At 33.2% G+C, this 20,907-nt stretch overlaps 1 protein-coding gene across 4 annotated transcripts in view; it reads right to left on the bottom strand.

Moving 5' to 3' along the window:
* Positions 1-20,907, bottom strand: part of kuz (zinc-dependent metalloprotease kuz) — a 250,389-nt gene that overhangs the window by 77,888 nt on the left and 151,594 nt on the right. For all 4 annotated transcript variants that reach the window (XM_072529798.1, XM_072529799.1, XM_072529801.1 and 1 more), the window contains exons 3-6: positions 19,550-19,747; positions 17,963-18,297; positions 7,868-8,032; positions 6,585-6,971 (exon numbers count right to left, since the gene is read on the bottom strand). In XM_072529798.1, coding sequence (XP_072385899.1) covers positions 6,585-6,971; positions 7,868-8,032; positions 17,963-18,297; positions 19,550-19,747 — 1,085 coding nt within the window. The remainder of the gene's footprint in view (positions 1-6,584; positions 6,972-7,867; positions 8,033-17,962; positions 18,298-19,549; positions 19,748-20,907) is intronic.

Genomic DNA, 20,907 nt, shown 5'->3' with positions numbered 1-20,907 from the left:
GGAAAGGAGGAAAAAAAAGAATGTGATAATTACGCTGGATAAAAGAGAAAAAAGTGAACTAGCAGACAACTACATCGCAGAATGGACACACAGAACTGGAACATCTAGTCAGAGAACAAAGCATTGATGAAAAAAACTATGTCCTAAATTAGTTTATCTCTGAAATGAGGGAAGGAAGTAGCCAAAAAACAATAAATGCCGCTTATACGATCCCGATCTAGCAACGAGGCTCAAACAACTTAAAAAGTGCAATGGATTTAGTAGAGGCCATAAAAGAGGTAGGGAACAAGGAAAAGAGATATCTCTACTGTATAGTAGGAGAAATCACGGCGTGGGTAGAACTAAGAAAGGCGCTGGAATACAGCCTGTAGAGTACTGAAGTGGAAATAACACTGGTAGTTCCAAATTTCAGGACATAAAGAGGAAATATTACCATCAAAGGGGGCGAGAAGTTGTACGCGGACATGGTAAAAGAATTCAGACATAAAGGGGATGTAAAAAACAGCGGGGGCAGCATGAAAAAGATGAGAAAGACAGCACAAGGAGACCTACGTCTGGAGCTGATAGGACCCAGAGACAAAATCACGAAACTGTCGACGTAGATTACGTCGAAAACGGGTCTGGATGTCAATTCTAAAGTTCAGGAAAGACTGGTACTAATACACGACGTTGACCAAACATTGGAAGATGCGGAAGTCGCGAGGGTGCTGGCTAACTCTGTGGGATTAAGAGAGGGAGGAGGATCGATTGGCAACAGGAAAGAGAGACGATTTGGGGATAAAGTAGTAGTCAAAGCTAGTAGAACAGCGGCTAACACACTGATGCGGCAGAGAAAGGCAAAGTGCCTGATAGGACTGATGAACTGTAAGATAATGACACCCAGATATCGACCAATACGCTGCTACACGTGTCTACACTTCAGACATACCAGGAACAAATGCAAAGAACGGTCTTTAAAAGACACATGTCTGAACTGTAGGGAGAAAGGGCACAGCACTAGAGAGTGCAACAATACGTTACCATGTGGAATCTGCAGCGAGGACCACAGGACATACTTGGAAAATTGTCCTGAGTTCAGGTAGCTCACAGCAAAAAAGACTCTATGGGAGGGGGTGCAAGTAGGAAGATTAGGCCTTTGAACTCAACTCTACTAGACATGCATTTAATGGGTTGATAGTAGTGCAGGTGAATTTAGGGAGATGTAGGGCGGCACATGATATGCTCAAGATCACGGAAAAGGAATTAAAAGCGGACCTGTTGCTAGTGTCCGAGTCAAATAAAAAGATCAGAGAATAAAAGATCAGAAACAGAGCTGCAGGTGAAAACTTGCCAAAGGAAAGAGGTATTCCTAATCTTGGACCTTGAAACTGTCACAATAGTGGCGACATATATCACCACTAATATCATACTACGAGAATATAAGAGTCTGGTAGAGGAAATAGCAAGAAGCACAGCAGGAAAATAAAGACTAATCGTTGCTGGGGATCTGAACGCAAAATTTATCTCATGGGGAGCGCCAAGAAATAATGAGAGGAGAGAAATGTGCAATGAGATCATCCAGGCGCTTTTGTACAGTACATTTTGTTTAAATTAGAGAAAACGTAACAAAACCAAGGGTGCGAGACATGTCGAAATATCTTGAAAAGAGAAGACTCAAGAGAGACCTCTGGAAGGACTGCATGCGGATGGTGCTTTCCACCCTGAATCCGACACATACCAGGGCATTGTGAACGGGATACGGCCTGGTATGGTCTTTAGAAGATTTACCACCACCTTCCAATAAATAAAATATTCGGAAAGCTAGTTAAAAACACAACTTAACAAAAGTTCCTACGACCCTTAGAAGCCAAGATAGCACTTTTTTAATCGCTGTTTCGATAATTAACTTTGAAATTAACCAATCTTGTATAAGAAACGTCAAAAATTTTAACAAAACTTTTAGCATATATAATTATTGAAAATTGTTTAAAAAGGAGTGTTGTAAACAAAGTTTAATAGATTTGACCGTTACTTGATGGAAATCATTTTATCTACCAATAAAACACTGAAAACTTTTGTTTTCAACACTTCCACAAAATTTATTTTAAATTATTTTTAATTCTTTGATTTCCATAGATTCTAATAAAGATGGCTTAGGGCCTTTATGTTGATTGTGAAGAATTTGAAATTCGTCATTAAAAGAATGATTATGGTCTAGAAGGTGAAGTGCGTACGTAGAATCTGTTTTTCTATTATTGAAAGCTCTTTTATGTTCTGCTATACGTTTGATAAAAGTTTTATCAGTTTGACCGATGTAAGTTTTCAGGTAGTCGCTACATAAAAGTTACACCGCTGTGTAATTGCTTTTTCTTTCGGCTTTTGTTGTTCTTAATATATTTGGCTATTGGCTATTTTTAACTCATGTACATTTGTAAGTCTGATAATTTTTAAATCTAGAAAATTTATGGATTGATTCTGTTCTGTTTCAATTGTAAATTCAATATGACTATGGAGTGAATTAATATACGATAAGAATTGGCCAAGTTGTCTGTTAGTTCCTTTAAAACATACCAGTACATCGTTCACGTATCTCCACCAATACAAAAACTGTTTGAATACGGGATGTTTTGAAATCTTTGTTTCTAGATGATCCATAAAAATATCTGATAGCAATCGGCTTAGAGGGTTACCCATTATAAGTCATGCACTGTTATTTGTATATACAGTAGCGCACCTAGAATTTGCCTCTGGGGTGGGGGGGCGCTTTGGTTGGTCACCGAATTTTTTTTGTGATGTTACCTCCATTTTGAGCCCTTAAAATGTGTGAGTAATAGTGTCGGAATATGGTCCTGGGGGGGGGGGTTTAACCCCCAAAAACCCCCTGGGTGCGCCACTGTGTATATATTTGATTATTAAATTCAAAATAGTCCTGGCGTATGCAAATTTCAAGATGTAAAATTTCAGATGTAATGATTGTATTTGTAATATCATGTCTAAAAGGTCTTTTACTAGAACAAAAGTTTCTGTAGGAGGAATACTAGGAGAAAGGTTTTTGTAAATTTGTAAAAGTAAATTAAATGCTGAAATTATAAAAAGCCCATATTAGCGTGCTGTCTTATAAAGATAAAGATCAAAAAAGTTACAGTAATTATGCCAATATTACATGTCTGTGTTTATTAATATGCATAAAATTGATTAAGCAGACAAAGTAAAAACCCACAAATTGATAAGAGATAATCTATTAAGCATTAAATTAGCACTCCGAAGAGGACCAGTGGGAAGACGAGCCAGAGGAAGACGAGCCAGAGGAAGACCAAAACTTAGGTATCAAGATAACATAGAGGATGATCTAAAATCCATCGGAGTTAAAGCATGGAGAAGAGTTGCCAGAGACAGGGGCGAATGGAAGATTGTTCTGAAAAAGGCTTTGGCTCATAACGAGCTGATGCCACTGATGATGATAAACTTAGACCACTTTTTAACTGAAATATTTTGATTTTGTATGACGGCTTCGATACAAGTGGTGCCATCTCTGCTTCAGTAGATATAATTAGGAATTGGGCCAATTTTATTCTGAAAGATACTTATAAAGCGAAGCCTTCTGTACACTAAACGAGAATTTTAAAAAATATGGAGTTGGACCATTATTATCCTGGGCGCCTCATATATAAATCATAAATATTTATTTTTTACAAGAAAAATTACTTCACATATTCCTAAAAAAAATTAAAAACTGAAAAAAAAAAGTTTAAACAAATTAAATGGTTTATTTAACAATCTAGTTATTTAAATAATACATATTCATAATGTACGCGCAAAAAGTACATACAAATTAAAAAAAGAAATATCAAAATCCATAAACAAAAAACAGAGATACAGTTAAAACCGACCAATTTTGAAGACCATGTTTTTGAAGCTTTTGTGATCGAGTCCATTAACATGCAATCTTTTTCGAATTATTCAAATTAAAACTTTAAAGTATGTTCTTTGAGATGACCTTAATAATTTCTCTTAATTGTTATAAACAAAACTCCTATCAATTTATAAAAAAAAGGTACTAACTTCGTCCCAAAGTGGCCTAGGTCAACTTTTTTTTCTTTTAAATTTGTAAAAAAAAAATTCATAAAAGATTATTTCTTTTATAAATAATTTCAACGACTAGTAAGTTGCACTGAAGAATTGTAATATTTTATAAATATTTACATTTTTTTCTTATTACAGTGTCTTGAAAAAGGAATAAAACCATTCCGAAAGCTAGACAAAAAGTCATAAGAGTGTTTCATTAACATCCCGGCCAATTTTCTGACTGCAACCCTAATAAACTGTGTTGTTTATATATATATATATATATATATATATATATATATATATATATATATATATATATATTTATATATATATATATATATATATATATATATATATATATATATATATATTTATATATATATATATATATATATATATATATATATATATATTTATATATATATATATATATATATATATATATATATATATATATATATATATTTATATATATATATATATATATATATATATATATATATGTATATATGTTCAAATCAAATTTAATGAGAGTATATGGAAAAATGTTTATAAATATAATTTATTTAATATAATTATATTTTAAATAAATAAATAACAACAAAACGCGACTTAAGGAAAGGTTTCTACATCCCTTAGTTATTATCTGCTTTATTTTGAATAATTTATGCAATGCAAATATAATAAATGTTACTATTTTTTAATAAGTTTAAAAAAAGAGAGAGCAAAATTTAGTCCAGTAGAACCCCAGATGTCGTTTTATTCCGAGTGCTTATTTTGAAACCTTGTTGTATTTTTTGGAGAGCGCTGCTGGCCCTTCAGTCGGGTTAGCCTACCCCTAGTCCTTTTACTCTAGTCAGAACGCAAAGTACTCTTATGTGACTGTAATTACGGTCCTGTAATGTCTCGAAAATGCTACCTGGCGTTCTATTAAGAGCGTAGGCGCAAAATTTCGGGCCAATGCTTTTTAAATGCATTCATTTTTTTTTGAATCCTAAAAAAACTAATAAGTATTTTTAAAAAATTTAAACGCAGAATGAAAGAATACATTATTACTGAGGGCCGAAAGTCCCTGAAAACTTCTGTAATGTTTATTTTAATAAGTTAGAGGGGTGAAAAAAAAAGAGAAAATTTAGTGTGATTTTTAATTTCAAATATCTCATTCAAAAAAACTTTTTGTTTATTCTAAGGGACTTTCGGTCCTCGGTAATAATGCAATCTTTTATTCTGCGTTTAAATTTTTCAAAAATATTTGTTAGTTTTCTCATGATTCGAAAAAAATAATTGCATTTAAAAAGCATTGGCCCGAAAGTTTGCATCTACGCTCTTAATGGTTTATCGCGATATCTTCCTAGAATTTCGGTTGGAAGTGCTGACTCAACTGTCAACGTGATAAGACATTGTAAAATCTAGAAATTAAAATGTAAATATTTAAGGCGGTGATTCAACGTCAACGTTTCAAGTTTATTTTTAATGCGATTGGTGAAGTGTTATCTTGTAAAGTGGTGAGATACGATAAACATTAATGAAACATTTGTTATTTATATAAGTTAAAAGTTTTAGTTGTTTTTTTTTTGTAACACTCAATTTAAATAAAATTAGTTTAGCTACATGTATTTCTCTTAATACTTGTACCCATAGAAAAACGTAACAGTACTCTTTGATTACAACACTCCTGTTAACAATTTTCAATCATTTTGATTGCTCAAAGTTTTGTTAAAAACTTTGACTTTTCTTATAAAACATTAGTTAATTTCAGCCTTAAGATTGTTAATTAACGTAACAGTAATTTAAAAAAGGGCTATCTTGGCTCCCCAGGGTCATACGATCTTTTATAAAAAATTTTAGTTGTTTTAATTTAAGTTTAAAAAAACTTAGAAATTGGCACATTTTTCAAAAAATCAAAAAGATTAAATTTCGTAAAAACTATTTAACAGATCTGGCCTAACTTTTGCACACATTTCAAACATAATAAGACACTCAAGTTCAGATACACTTAAACAAATGTTAATAACTAATAAAAAAGTTATTAACAATATTCAAAAACATCGATTTTGTTGTTTATTTTGCAACTTTTTTTTGAAACAACTCTTTTGTTTATTAACCGATTTTAATTTAGCATATTGCATTTTGTGTATTTTTTTTTTTAAAGTCTGTTGATGTCAAATCTCTAAATAACTATAATTTTAAGCTATGAGCAAAATAATGAGTTTGATGCTTTGATTGTTTATTTAAAAGTAGTTCCTATAAAAAATTGATGAATTCCTTGATGAGAGTATTTTGTAATGTCTCATACTACACATTTTAAGTGTCAAACTCGTCTATACACTTGTGTCGAGTAAAAAACTAACTTAATTGGCCTATAATTATATCGTGTAGATGACGTTCTTACTCGCTTGTACGTAATACGTGTCTGTAAATTTGCAGTTTAGTTTTAACGTTTAATGATTTTATTATACAATACACCTTTTATTACATTCATATATCAAAAAAATTTAACAAAAATAATGTAATATATGAATATAGAAAATAGTTACCGGCGAACCAAAATTATGTCCAATCTCATGTGCTAGTGTTAATTGAGAAACTTTTGGAGGAACTCTGCTATTGTAATTCACGAATGTGATGATACCCGTATTTAGAGACCTTTTGGTGGATTGATACATTCCACCGATAGTCTCTGTGTAAGTCTTATACTTCTCACAAATGCCTCCAGAAGCACCAGAAGCACTGGCAACCCATGCCAGTCCCAAAGTACCTCCGGTAAAGTCTCTATAAGTGAACACATATGCCAGACAAAAGTCTTCATGGTTACCCAGCGAATGTATATTGAGGAAATTGCTAACATCTATATTCTCTAGGCAGAATTGGTTCATTTCTCCACAACCTTTGTGATAGCATTTACACGATGAATCATCGTCAATCTATAACAAAAACATATTTAATCAAACTCTAAATTTACAACTAGAAATATTTCAAATATTTGAAACCAAATTAAACTAGAATCATTAATGGATGCACCACCAAAGATATTGTATCAAAGCCGAATCAAAGGAGAAATCACCAAAAACCATAAAAACAAAGAAAAAACAAACAATTAAAACGGGGGAAAATCAACAAAACTCTAATGGAAGCGTTACTATAAAATTTCGAACAAAAGAAAAATCTACTCAACCTAGTCATATAGCAAATACAAAAGAATCTGCAATGAAACAAAGACGTTGGTTAGGAAGGCCAAATATTACCACTAACAAATATTTTCGAAACGACTAAAAGATTACTTCTATGGGCACCGAAAACAAATAGGTATATGATATGATTAGGTAACTGAATTGGGGGAATCAAATCAAATAATAATGAATGAAAACTTGGATCAGATAGCATACAGAACATAATTAAGTAGAACCAGACACATAATAAATAATAGTAGAGAAAAAAGTGCAGCTAGACGAATCAGGAATAGAATTAGCATTTCGAAAGCTAAGAAACAAAAAAGTCTAGGTCAAAATAAGATTTCCAATCACGAACTCAAAAAATTACGCATTAGCTTCACAATACTAGTGTAGTATCTATATCTGACGAACTTTAAGGGTTTAGACCATCATGCGCGGATGCTGTCTTTGTAGTAAGACAAATAACAGAAAAATCTATTGAATACAGTAAATACATACGTTTCATAGATCGGTAGAATGCTTTTGATAAGGCCCAAATAACCGATACCATTAATTTTTATAAGGTAGACAAATCGCATAATCTAATTAAATACATACAAAACTTCGTAAGCCCAATACTACTATTTAATATCATCTAAAAAACTTACTTTGATTCTTTGCACTTCAAATTTGATATTACGATGTTCACTTTTTCCATCGAACTTAGTATCACGGTATATATAATTAACGGCAGTGACGTGATGAGCAATTATAGAGAGTATTTCTTCTCTAGTTTTTTCGTTGACTTCTTGTTGTTTTTTAGGATCTAGATGCTAAAACGGAAAACAGCGTATAAAAATACAATATTTGAAACATACCTTATTAAAAGAAACGAAACTATTTCGAAGTGTGAACCGGAGAAACCTTTTGCGTTACTACCTACACTACTGACGTTACTACACCAATTGTGGCGTTATTGGTGAAAAAAAAAATCGTATCAAATATATGTTAGTGTAAGACAAAATATTTCCACTCAGTGTAAGATAGTTGATAATTGAACAGTATTAAGAAATATTGAAAGCTTAAGTTTTTTTTTGAAAATCATTCTGATCACAGTCAGTTCCCATACCAACATACTATTTTTAAGTCGGCGTCGTTTCTAAAAACCAGTATTTCTCACTTGGACCACTTTGGTGTTCAACGGCTCATATAAAAGCCTAGGAAAAAGCAATTTGTTTTCAAACTATTTGAGTTGGCCCAATCAATGAACACAAGGATGATACATCAAGGATGAAAATTTGGGGATACATAGCTGAAAGTGTTTATTATTAAACAAAATACAGTTTACAATCCTAAAGTACCTCCATTTTGCAAAATCTTCAAGAAGAGTGCAACTCTTCGCATCTCATGTACATTTAATATATTTTTTTATACCAATTATCGACGCGGGTTATTAATAACCTCCACACATACAAAGATTTAGGCGGCCAAAATTATATTTGGTGTAATTTTGGTTATACGTTCAATTAAATTAAAGGAAAAGTATATATTTTTTACAACAAACATATATTTGTCATGTTATAACAAAAAACAGTAATACAACACACAAATGAATGAAAACTCGAATTAACAATAAAAAAAATACATTAATAATCATTATCTTCCGGTTCAGATGTCTACATTGACTCTGTGTTTGGGTAAGCAGGTAATAAAAGTTCAATCGTTTCAGATAGAAAGGCCTTGCGTGAAGGTTTTTTTATTTGTCTCAAGCAACTAATGAAGGTACCTGAACTTAACAAAAGCCTATAATATACATATAAGTTACACTCTTCCCTATTAACCGGTATGATTGGAAATGCTTGTTCTGGGCTTCTGCAGCTTGTTCTGATAGCTGTCCTATTGGAAGTAACGAACTTTTTATGATTTGGCTTCCACGTATCACGTGGAATACAGTTCCACGTACAATTTTGCTGTTTCGTACGCATACATATCATATTTTTCAGCATCTATTTTGTGGCCACTTAAAATAGTTTCTAAAATTACCTTGAATCTGTAAATCATATCAAAACTAATACCTGTAATGTCTGAAGCCAATTCGGGATTTTCAAAAAATCTGCGACTTGTGTTGCCATCATTGGTGTTGCCAAACCTCTCCTGAATTTCCTACCTCTATTGACAATTAATTAAAGTTCTTTGAGGTGGCTCCACAAATGTAGCACTGGGATGTTGACTTGGTATCTGTGACTGCATTGCACACCTTACCGTTAATTATACTCATTTTGAGTTGGTGCTCGAACGACAACTCCTCTTCATTTAACGTAACAATTGTACAGTTCAGTTGTTTAATGGACTCCTGCACATATTTTATCCCTTCTTTAGTTATATCCGTTGTTTCTTTTACAAATCTAAATCTAATTGGCCGGCAAAACATTGACGAAGAAGGGGTTGGATTTTCCATATAATTTTACTACCGCAAAGGTACAAAGAAACTCATAAAAATGTTGTCATCCGAATCAGTATCATTATTGAAACTTTGTTTACATTTGGATTGTTGAGCACCCCCACAACCCCATTTGCAAATTATCATCAAAGACTTCCTATCTTGCTCGTTAAGTCGAATCTTTTCTAGACATTTTGATAATCGTGTCACAGTTAGATCCATTACGCACTGTAGGTTACTTTGTGCGCAGGTAGATGTAATTTTTAGTGATTCTTTTGGCGGATAGCACTCTTGTTTAGCTTTAAAAACAAGATCAAAGCAAAGGAAATGTTTTGGATTTGTTGCTCTTATTATCTCATACTGCCCTCTCGATAGATCAGCTTCAACTAACATCTCGAGTGCTTGCAGAGACGTCAATGGAGGTAGTTCATCCTTGTCGCAAAATTAACTGTAGGCTTTTCTATATTTACTGGCCCGTGTTGGTGAGTTCGTAATATCGTTAAGCAATTTTGAGGCGGTCCTATGTCCTGTTGAGTGAAGGCTGTTTCAATGGGAATCTCGAGTGTTCCCTCAAACCAAAATTGGTTTTTTTTTTCAGGAAAACATCTAAACATCTAGGTGTCTATTTGCTTTTGCCCATCGTTGCTTAATTTGTGATTTTATATTAGAATGTCTTTGTTTGAAGACCTCTTTAGCCTCTTGGTTGTGCCCATAAGGCATTAGGAGAAAATTCTAATAATAGTCAAGTTTCTCATTTAATATTGGTAAAATTTGACTTTGTAGTTGGTCCAATATGTATTGACGAGTCACTACTTTAGTACCTGATGCAGTAGGTAGACCTGAAACAAATGAAAAACGAGTTTAATACAAAATAACATAATATTTTGTTATATTTGACAGAGCAGTTCAAGGGGGCTTAGCTCAAAAAAGCGCGAATTTGCGCGGCTGTTTTTTATAGAATTACTTAGTTACATATGTCAAGTATATATTGTAACAAAAATGACAGGGACGGACTAAGAAGTACTTTAAAACAGTTATTGAATATAAATTGATGTAAAAAGTTACATTATAAACAGGGTGATGTTTGTCGTGTTCAAAATTATTGATAGATAATGTGAACTGAGTTATTTTGTTTTCAAAAACTATAGTTCTTACCTGTATTATCGCAATCCATCACAATTAAATCGAAACAATTAGCTTGAAATGAATAATGCACTTAAGAAAGTTATAAGTGTAGAAGTGCGTCGCAAACTAACACGTACACATTCGTTCACTGTCGAATTCGAATGACCGGAGGCAAACTCCCGCGCTTCGGTTGCTGGTGGTGGGGATGTTATATTGTAGCTGGAACTGTTGACTCACCGGAACGGTTGATAGCTTACCAATATTTCGACATTTTAAAAATGACTTTTGGCCGCCTAAATAACTAAAATCTATGAATGTGCTCCGTGGGTCGGCGACATGCGTTTGTACCTTGAAAGCTATTAGACGTCGGATCGAATCCCACATAAGGAAAACTTTTTTATTTAATAACTTGTAAATTTATTTAATCTAAAAATAACCACCGTTTATAGTGTTCAGTAAAATTGACAGACGAACAGAACAAGAATTGACAGACGAACAGAACAAGAATTGACAGACGAACAGAAGAAGAGGGCGGCCATCTTGTGACGTCAGCGGGCGATGCTTGCGTGGACGGGGCTCGCGTGGACGGGGCTCGCGTGGACGGGACTTGCGGCATCACCGGAGCAAGCAGTGGGGACGAAGGTGTACGAGGCTTGTGACGTCAGAGGTCAAAGGTCAAAGTGTGTTGAAGTGGCTTAACTTCTACTGTTGAGTTCCTCATTAATATAGAAATCAACCAGCCGGTCACCACTTTCATTCCTCTCGCTCAGTCCATATCGCTCCACGCAATTCTCCACTTCTCCTTGTCCCACTTTAGCGTTTAAATCTCGCAATATAATATTTATATCATGTCTTTTAGTCCGCTTTAAGACATTGCCAATTTGTTCATAAAAGTTCTCTATGGTGTCTTCATCCTTGTCTGCAGTGGGTGCATATATATATGGATTATATTTCTTTTACGTTTTAAATGAGAGTTGAGAGACAGCATCAATACTCGATCAGAGTAGGGGACAAAGTTACAAACAGCTTTTTGAGAATTCTTATCAACTATAATGCCAACTCCTTGTCTGTTAATGGAGTTGTTGTTACCGGAATAATAAATTGTTCCATTTCTAGTGTGACATTTTAGTGATTCAGGCCATTGTATATCGCTAAGCCCCAGTATGTTAATATTTATTCTGCACATTTCCGGCACAGTGTTATCTAGTTTGCCAGATTGGTATAAACTTCTTACGTTTCATATTCACTTTTCATTGCTATAGAGTTATTCTTATTTTGATATAAGGTTGAATGCTCGAATAAATGAACTTTGATAAAATGAAAGGCAGATATCGAACACAGTTTTATTAATTACATCTTGCCCAAGTACTTTCGCTTCCTAGAACATCTTCAGGGGCATCTGAAATAAGCCAAGAAACGTTTTTTTTTAATGAAGAAATTGATTAACTTCGATAAAAACTCGAAGTTAATGGATGATAAACGTTTTTTTTTGTGATTAACGTTTTAGACTTACTTCGGCAATTTTGGGCTATCCAACAATCGCAGAATGTCATAAACATAAAATTAAACATAAAATTGCACATAACACTACACTAAACAAGGACAGTTTAAAATTATTTAAAAAATAGTCGAAGCTACATTCTGGTCGGCAACAGGAGAGAGAATGGCTCCCGGCTCACGGTATTATTAAGGTGGCATGTGACATATGACAGCTTGGATGGGCAGTCACAATGATGTAGATGTGACTGTGTTTTTTAAAAGAATGGTGATTTCTATGAAAATTAAAAAACAAAAGGATTTGCTAAAATCAATTAAACGAAAAATCGATAGAGATCCTTTAGTACTCAGCAAGGCTGATAAGGGAAATTGTGTTACATAGAGAAAGTAGAATCTTTCCTTTCAGATAACAATTGTGTAGTTTTGGAAAAAAATCCACTTAACACCTTTATTAATAAAACAAAAGCAATGGTTAAATTGTTTAATGACACTATTACTAAATATAACAACAGAAAGTTAAATGTATCTAATCCTATAACACCTAGGTTATATGGACTTCCTAAAATCAATAAACACAATTGTCCCATAAGGCCTGTTGTAAGTTTTTGTAACACTCCAGTTTCTATATTGGCAGAGTTTGTTTACAACACAATTCAGTCTATCACTAATTTTAAACCTAAGTTCTCCATTACAAATTCTTTAGATCTAATAAAACGTTTAAATAACATTAAAATTGAAGAGAGTTTTTATTTAGTTTCTTTTGATGTTTCCAATTTGTTTACTTCTGTACCAAGAGATGAAACATTACCTTTAGTACACAACCTTCTAAACAATTGCAACATACCGGCAAAAGACAAAGACGCTATCTTAACTATGCTTAAATTCTGTCTTGATCGGGACTTCTTCCAATTTAATCAAAAAAGATATAAACAACCAACAGGTTTAGCAATGGGATCTCCATTATCACCTTTTCTAGCTGATATTTTTTTAGAAAGCTTAGAACAGAAATTTGTTCACCAACAGATAGTTTTTTGGTCAAGATATGTTGATGATTGTATAGCTCTCATACAGGGAACCCAAGATGACGCTTTACAGATTCTGGATGATCTTAATAACCTCCATCCTAACATCTCTTTTATATTGGAACCAGAATCTGACAATAAGTTGAACTTCTTGGATATGACTATATCTCGTAATAAAGATTCTCTAGAGTACAATATTTACAGAAAACCTACCCAAACAGATCATGTCATACATGAAACATCTAATCATCCAACCCAACATAAAATGGCTGCTTTCAAAAGTTATATTCATAGTTTACTCAAATTTCCACTTTATAATGATAACTTTAATTTAGAACTTAATACTCTCAAGCAAATTGCTTTCAATAATGGTTATGATCCCAACATTATTCGTAAGCTTCTAAATAGAGCTAAACTCAAAATTGCAGAAAAGCTTGAATATTCATCACAATGTTTTCTTCAACCTAATGCTTCAAACAACATCAGATATTTCTCCTTTACTTATATTAGCAACATTTCCAATAAAATATCTAAACTTTTTACTTCTACAATTGAAAACATCAAAATTTCCTTCAAGTCACACAACACTTTAGGTTCCTTTTTAATCAACACCAAAGATACGATGAACACACTTGACAAAAGTGGTATTTATAAATTAAATTGTGATGATTGTGATGCCTCCTATGTAGGTAGAACCATTAGAAAGTTATCTACTAGAATTTTAGAACATTTGAAAAGACCAAAGTCTTCAAGTTTTGGTCAACACTTATTATCTAGTAAACACAATTTTAACATCAATACTGGTTCGTCTATTTTACATGACATTAGTAGAAAGAAAAACTATTTGGAGTTGGATTTATTTGAAGATTTGGAGATCACAAAGGAAACAAATGGAAACTCTCACTGTCTTAATACTCAAATTAATTTAAATTGTACTAAATTTAAACCTATTTTTAAAATTTTTATTGCAGCTTCACCTCGTAGTGGACCCAGCTCGGCTGTTTAGACTTCCTGCACTGAGTATACTCATTAAGAATGTATTAATTTCATACTTTGATCAACATTACTATTTTATTCTTCAACAAATTACAAAACTAGCTTGCTCAGGTTCAATTGATCTATAGTTGGCGTTAATTACACTCTCCATACCTCTGCGTAATTTAGAACTTCTCCACAGTTGTATATTTCAACATATCCCACTGTTGGTCAGTTGGTCTTGAGTAACGCTTTTACATATTAATTTTATAGTTCTCCCATTGAGTGGGGGTTTAACTGAACTACTTGAATTATACCCCATTTATACACTGCTTTCAATTTTGGTTTTTTAATTTTTAGTATTTTAATTTCATAGTCAGATTTCTTCTTTTCTACAGTATTGATAGTGCCTGGTAGACCCTTTTATTGTAGTCAACCACCCACTGTCTAATAGATTGTTTAGTCTATTCCTTGCATTCATACTTTACGTCCACTTTAGGTGCTCTCAAACTAACACCCTAATTATTATAGACAGGTTTAAGTGTGAGATCTGGATTACGCAATATTCTATGTCATATTTCATCAGTTGATTTCCTATAGTAGTGTCAGTTGGACCTTTGGTCAATGCTTAGTTACATAGAATTCTAAAATGTACAGATCACATCTACATGATTGTGACTACCCATCCAAGCTCTGATATGTCACATGTCACCTTAACATTTCCGTTAATACCGGGAGCCGGGAGCCATTCTCTCTCCTGTTGCGGACCAGAATGTAGCTTCGATTATTTTTTAAATAATTTTAAACTGTTTGTCCTTGTTTAGTGTAGTGTTATGTGCAATTTTATGTTTATGACATTCTGCGATTGTTGGATAGCCCAAAATTGACGAAGTAAATCTAAAACGTTAATCACAAAAAAAACTTTTATCATCCATTGACTTCGAGTTTTTATAGAAGTTAATCAATTTCTTCATTTAAAAAAACGTTTCTAGGCTTATTTCAGATGCCCCTGAAGATGGTCTAGGAAGCGAAAGTACTTGGGCAAGATTTAATTAATAAAACTGTGCTCGATATCTGGCTCTCATTTTATCAAACTTTATTCTTATTTGTTTGACAGGTATTTACCTTGATGACGACCTGAGGAGCTCTGTGGTCTAAATCTGATTGTCCTCCCCTGCCGGACCTTGGATTCCGAGCTCCATGATCATTAAGTAAATTATCAACTAGTGGGTCCTTAATGATTTTTATTTTACTTTAATTTATTTTATTCTGATTCATTTTATTCTATTCTATTTTTATTTCTATTCCATTCGATTCGATATATTCGATATTTAATATGATTGATTCAATTCGATCACCGTTTCAACTTAATTGTATTTTATTTTATTGTATTCTATTTTATTCGATTAATCGATTCGATACAATAATCTATTCGATTCGATAATAGTTTTTGTGATATATTAGATTTAAATTATTTGTATTTCTGTATTTGACATGACATACGACAGTGACCACCCCACTCCACTGTAATTAGTATTTAAGGAAATAAGGATACCGTAGGTACTGGGATGAGTGAATTTTCCTTTTAGAGGGAGTGTCAGCCGTATGGCTAAATCTGGAATAATAGCCTGGTAATAGATATAGTAAAAATATATAAAGTCGATGATAACATAGTGACCTTTTTAAAACATATAATGCCAGATTGGAAGACAAAAATTCACCTCCAAATACCTGGTGAAAACAATATCGAAACTGAAAATATTGCAATCAACCGTAGCCTATTTCAAGGAGATTCGTTGAGATGACACCTGGATCAGATGCTGAAAATAGTAGAAAAATTCTCTAATATGTATGCACTTCGGTATTGACAAGTGCCGTATTTTAAATATAATCAAAGGAAAGGTTCAGACCTGTGCATTCGATATGTAAAATGGCCAGAACATCGAGGACATGGTTGAAAATGATATGTATAAATACTTTGGAATAAAGCAAGCATGAAGGATTGACCATAAGCAAATGAAAACTGACATAACTACTGAGTTTATACAGCTGCTTCGTTCACACCTTAAAAGTAAAAATTTGTTTACGAAACTAAACAGCTACACGTTCCGCGCTTAGCTACTCATTTGGTATTGTTAAGTGGACAAAAACGGATATAGAAGATCATCTTCGAAAAGTACGAACACACCTCAAAAAGGGACAAAAGCACCATCCTCGAAGTGTAGTAGAAAAATCGACATTACCGAGGTATTTAGGAGGAACGGGACTTATGGATATAAGTAAGGAATTAGAAAAACAGATTACTAATTTAAGAACTTATTTTCAGATGAAGGCTCTCTACTCTACATCACGAGATTTGTGCAGTAGATGACACAACACCCATCAAACAGAAGAAACCAGAAATGCGCATAAAACATCTTACCAAAGACGAAAAAATGTGCACCTGGATGGGTAAACCTCTGCACGTTCGACATCCCAATGAAGTCAGTCAAAACTATGTCGACAATTTAGCGTCGAACTATTGGCTGACATCAGGAAAGATGTTCAGAAGGTTTATTGCTTGCCATTCAGGATCAGGTTATACCAACAAAAAAATACCTTAAATATATCATCAAAGACCCTCAAGTCCAAAACGATAAATGCCGATATGGATGTCAAGCCCAAGAAACCATCCAACATCTTACTGGGGGCTGCCAGGCATTAGCTGCAACTGAATACAAGGAACGGCATGATACAGTAGGGCAAATCCTTCACCAAGAAGTAGCTATAAAACTGGGACTTCTCCAAGCAAACCATCTGCCATATTATCAATACGTCCCAGATAGTATGCTTGAATATGAGAACTGCACGCTATATTGGGACCGCCCTGTGCTCACAGATTAAACAGTAGCACACAATAGACCAGATCGTACTAGTTAATAAACTAATGAGACAAACAAAATAAATCGATGTGGCGATACCTAACCACAATAATCTACGTGTTAAATACAACGAAAAGATCACCAAGTACAGAGATCTGGAAATACAACTAATGAGACAATGGAGGATGAAAAGTGCTCAGACGATACCTATTATTCTTTCTACTACTGGAGTCATTCCGAAGAACCTCCTAGAAAACATAAAAAAGTTGAGTCTGAATGAACATCTCCATAAGATCATGCAGAAAGCTGTACTACTCTCGACGTCCAGATGTGTACGAGCATTTTTTGGAGATACTCCATCATACAAGTTACCTAGGGCTCGATAACACGCAAAGAGCCCTACCAGAGCTTAATCTCTTTCATACGGTAGGTATCTGGGATGAGTGAATTTTCGCCTAAGAGGGAGTGAGAGCGGTATGGTTAAATCTGGATAATAAAAAGTATACGTAACATATAATTTATTCTTTATCTTTGAATGCAAACAGCGGAATTTCGAAAATTTTATTGCAAAAATCGCATTTTTTGGTTTAATAGAATATATTAGTTGATCATAAATATTAAAAAAAAAGGTATTTTAAGAACTGGACTGATAAATTACTTATTGCAACATATAGAGTTCTATTATACATAACTTAAATATTTATCTAAATACTAAACAAACAGGAATAATATTGGAGCCTACTAATACGCTTCACTGGAATCATATCAATGATTTCAGTTCGATATAATTGCTATATAGAAGATCAAGATTATAAAAAAAAGTATCCATTGTAATTTACTAACCTCGGGAAATCCTTCTCTGATATGCCTCCAAATAAGAGGATCCGTCTGTATGTAAAGCGAACAGGTATTTTTGTTTTCGTCTCTTCTTGTGGCTCTCCTGTGTCTACTGTTGCTTTGTTCATTGGCTTCTTTCGAATATTTGTTCACAACGTCTTCGTAATTTGGCAGAGGATTCGAGTCCTCCTTGTCTTTTTTACTTTTTAAATGTTTTTTATGTTTGACAGCTTTTTTGAAACCAACAGTAGAGGGGGAAAGGGACAGGTCTTCGCCTGAGGATTGGATTTTGTTCATCCACTCGATCACATCGTCGTTAATTCCACAGCCAGCAGAATGACCTAGAAGTACATTATTAATTAACATATGAATGGATGAATTTGAAACTGAAAAAAAATACCGTATTATCACCGGAGGTGATACTGTAAATGTTAACTAGTATTGGGAATGTTCATTTAAATATGGAGTTACTACAAATAAAATAATAATTTTGGGTGGTGAAATGATTTTGAAAAGTAATACTAGGATCGGTAATAAAGCGTAATCAAGAAATAGATGGAGATGTGTGCAGTAGAATTAAGGTGAGGTAGATGAATTGAAAAGATGAAAGGAAGTGAATGGTGTGTGGTGTGTAACAGAAAGATTCCAATGAAACTGAAGGGAAAATTTTATAAAACTGCCATAAGACCAGCTATGATATATGAAACTGCATATTGGACAGTTAAAAAGAAAGAGGAACAACAAATGATTCGGGCATGTTCAACGTCGAGAAGCTTATCACCAAATACGAAGCGTTGCTGATTTGCAATTTCCTAGAAGGAGTAGGAGAGGCAGATCAAAGAAGACCTGGGGAAAACGCTGAAGCAAGACATATGTGAAAAGACAACGAACAGGATTTCTTCTGTCATAAGAATGTAATGCGAAGAGTATAATTTATTAGATTGTGTATTTATAGGCAACGAAATAATTGATAAAAACTACAAAAACTGAGAATATCGCCGAACCATGAACACAGTACTTACTAATGATAGTAGAGATAAACAGAAAAATAACAGAAATAATAGAGAGTAGAAGCTCATAGAATTTAATAAAGTTATAATAATTATAACATGGAAGAAAAGAAGAAAAACATGGAAAAATAAGGAAATACAATGTGTAGCGCAGCAAAATAGGTAGGTGGAATAAGAAAGAATTGGAAAAATATAAAACTATTGTTGGATAAACTGATATATATTGAAAATAAAAGAAGCAATAAAACAAAAAAGATCAGATCATAGATATAGGGAGGAAAAAAGAAAAACGAGAAAAATAAATGAAAGAATTGTTAAAAAATCGGAATAACTGAAAATCGAAAGATAAATAAATGAGTTTCCGAAACTCTTTAACGCCAATTAAATTATCCAAAAAAAATCGATCCTGATAACGTTTAATAAGCACATCTAGCAAGCAGTATATGAAACAACTTGAAAAAAATCCCGAAAGGAAAAAAGCACATCACAAAAAAAATGTATATTAATATAAATAAATATATACTTATTGCTGGTGCACTTTTTAACATTCATAAAGCAAATAAATTACTGTCATTACACTCACCTTCGCGTTTATTAGCATAAGGATCCTCAACGTGGTCTTCATGGTATATAACACTATGGAATGTTCTGTTTGGATGTGTAATATGTGGAAAATAATGGTGGGCTTTTTCTACGTAAAATGCACCCTTACTCGGCAACATGAGCTTTCCTTCAAAAACGCCTTCAATGATTGAGCCAAAGGCTACACTATCAGGTTCACCTAAAATGTCAAATCATTTTTTGAAATTATATACTTTTATATAATATATATATATATATATATATATATATATATATATATATATATATATATATATATATATATATTTACATATCTAATATCGGAGTTTTGCATCAAGATTGGCATGAGAATCGAAGAAATAACGCTGATCAAAGGATTCAACGTTGAGTTTCTTGGCGGGCTTTATAATAATATAATTTTTACTGGCGAAAAATTATCTATGTGAGAATTGAGAACATTCCTGGACGAGATCTTGAAGAATCATGTTGAATTCAACGACGTACCGCCGTTACCGGTTTTTTTAGCCGGTAAAAGGGGATTGGAGCATTGATTAAAGATCAAAATTTTCTTTGGGCAGTAGTGTTAGTGAGAGTATACAGTCAACGAAATAATACGAAGTAAACCACAAGTAAAGATTAATTTGGTGGAGAACGGTTATCTTTAATTGCAGTGGGTGTAGCTGAACAAGCCCAAAAGTCGCAGTAAGTTTTTACCTTTTTTTATAAATCCTGCCACAGCATATTAAATAACTAAGCTGAATATTTCCGTTTGATGGTCAATATGAAAAAGGAAACATATCTTTTTATTTTTATTTTTCTGCTAATGTACCCAGTGTAGTGTAGTGCAGTGCTAGTGATTTTGAAGAGGCACATTCCATAATTTCTTTATCTTTTGAGCACTATTGTTTTTTTGTATACAACGCTAAAATTTGTATGTAGATTGTAAGAACCGAAAAACTACATAATGATATAATAATGGCCCAGGTAAATTTTTAATTTTCATTGTGTTTAACTAACATTCAATATTAGGGTCATTTTTAAAGATGTAAAAACAGGTCTCACGCATGGGCACTATGTGTATGTACATACACATAGTGCCCATGAGTGAGACCTGATCTTCTTTTTATAAACATTTTTGCCGCACAAACGTCAAGAACTATTTCCACGTTGCACTTTTAAATGACGCTACAACGTAGAAGCCCGAGATTTCATATTTTTACCTGTATATCTGGCTAAATTCTCTGATGAAAAATTTGATTCACAGTGCATCTTGTTCGAATTTTTTCATTTGACCTATTGTAGATTCTATCGCTATTTTGATCTAAATATCGTGATGGACAGCAGGAAATTCACAACTGA

The sequence above is a fragment of the Diabrotica undecimpunctata genome, chromosome 4 (genome assembly GCF_040954645.1).
Source record: "Diabrotica undecimpunctata isolate CICGRU chromosome 4, icDiaUnde3, whole genome shotgun sequence".
Classification (NCBI taxonomy): Eukaryota; Metazoa; Arthropoda; class Insecta; order Coleoptera; family Chrysomelidae; genus Diabrotica; species Diabrotica undecimpunctata.
The sequence above is the reverse complement of the archived record's forward strand: the minus strand, read 5'-3'. Positions and strand labels throughout refer to the sequence as shown.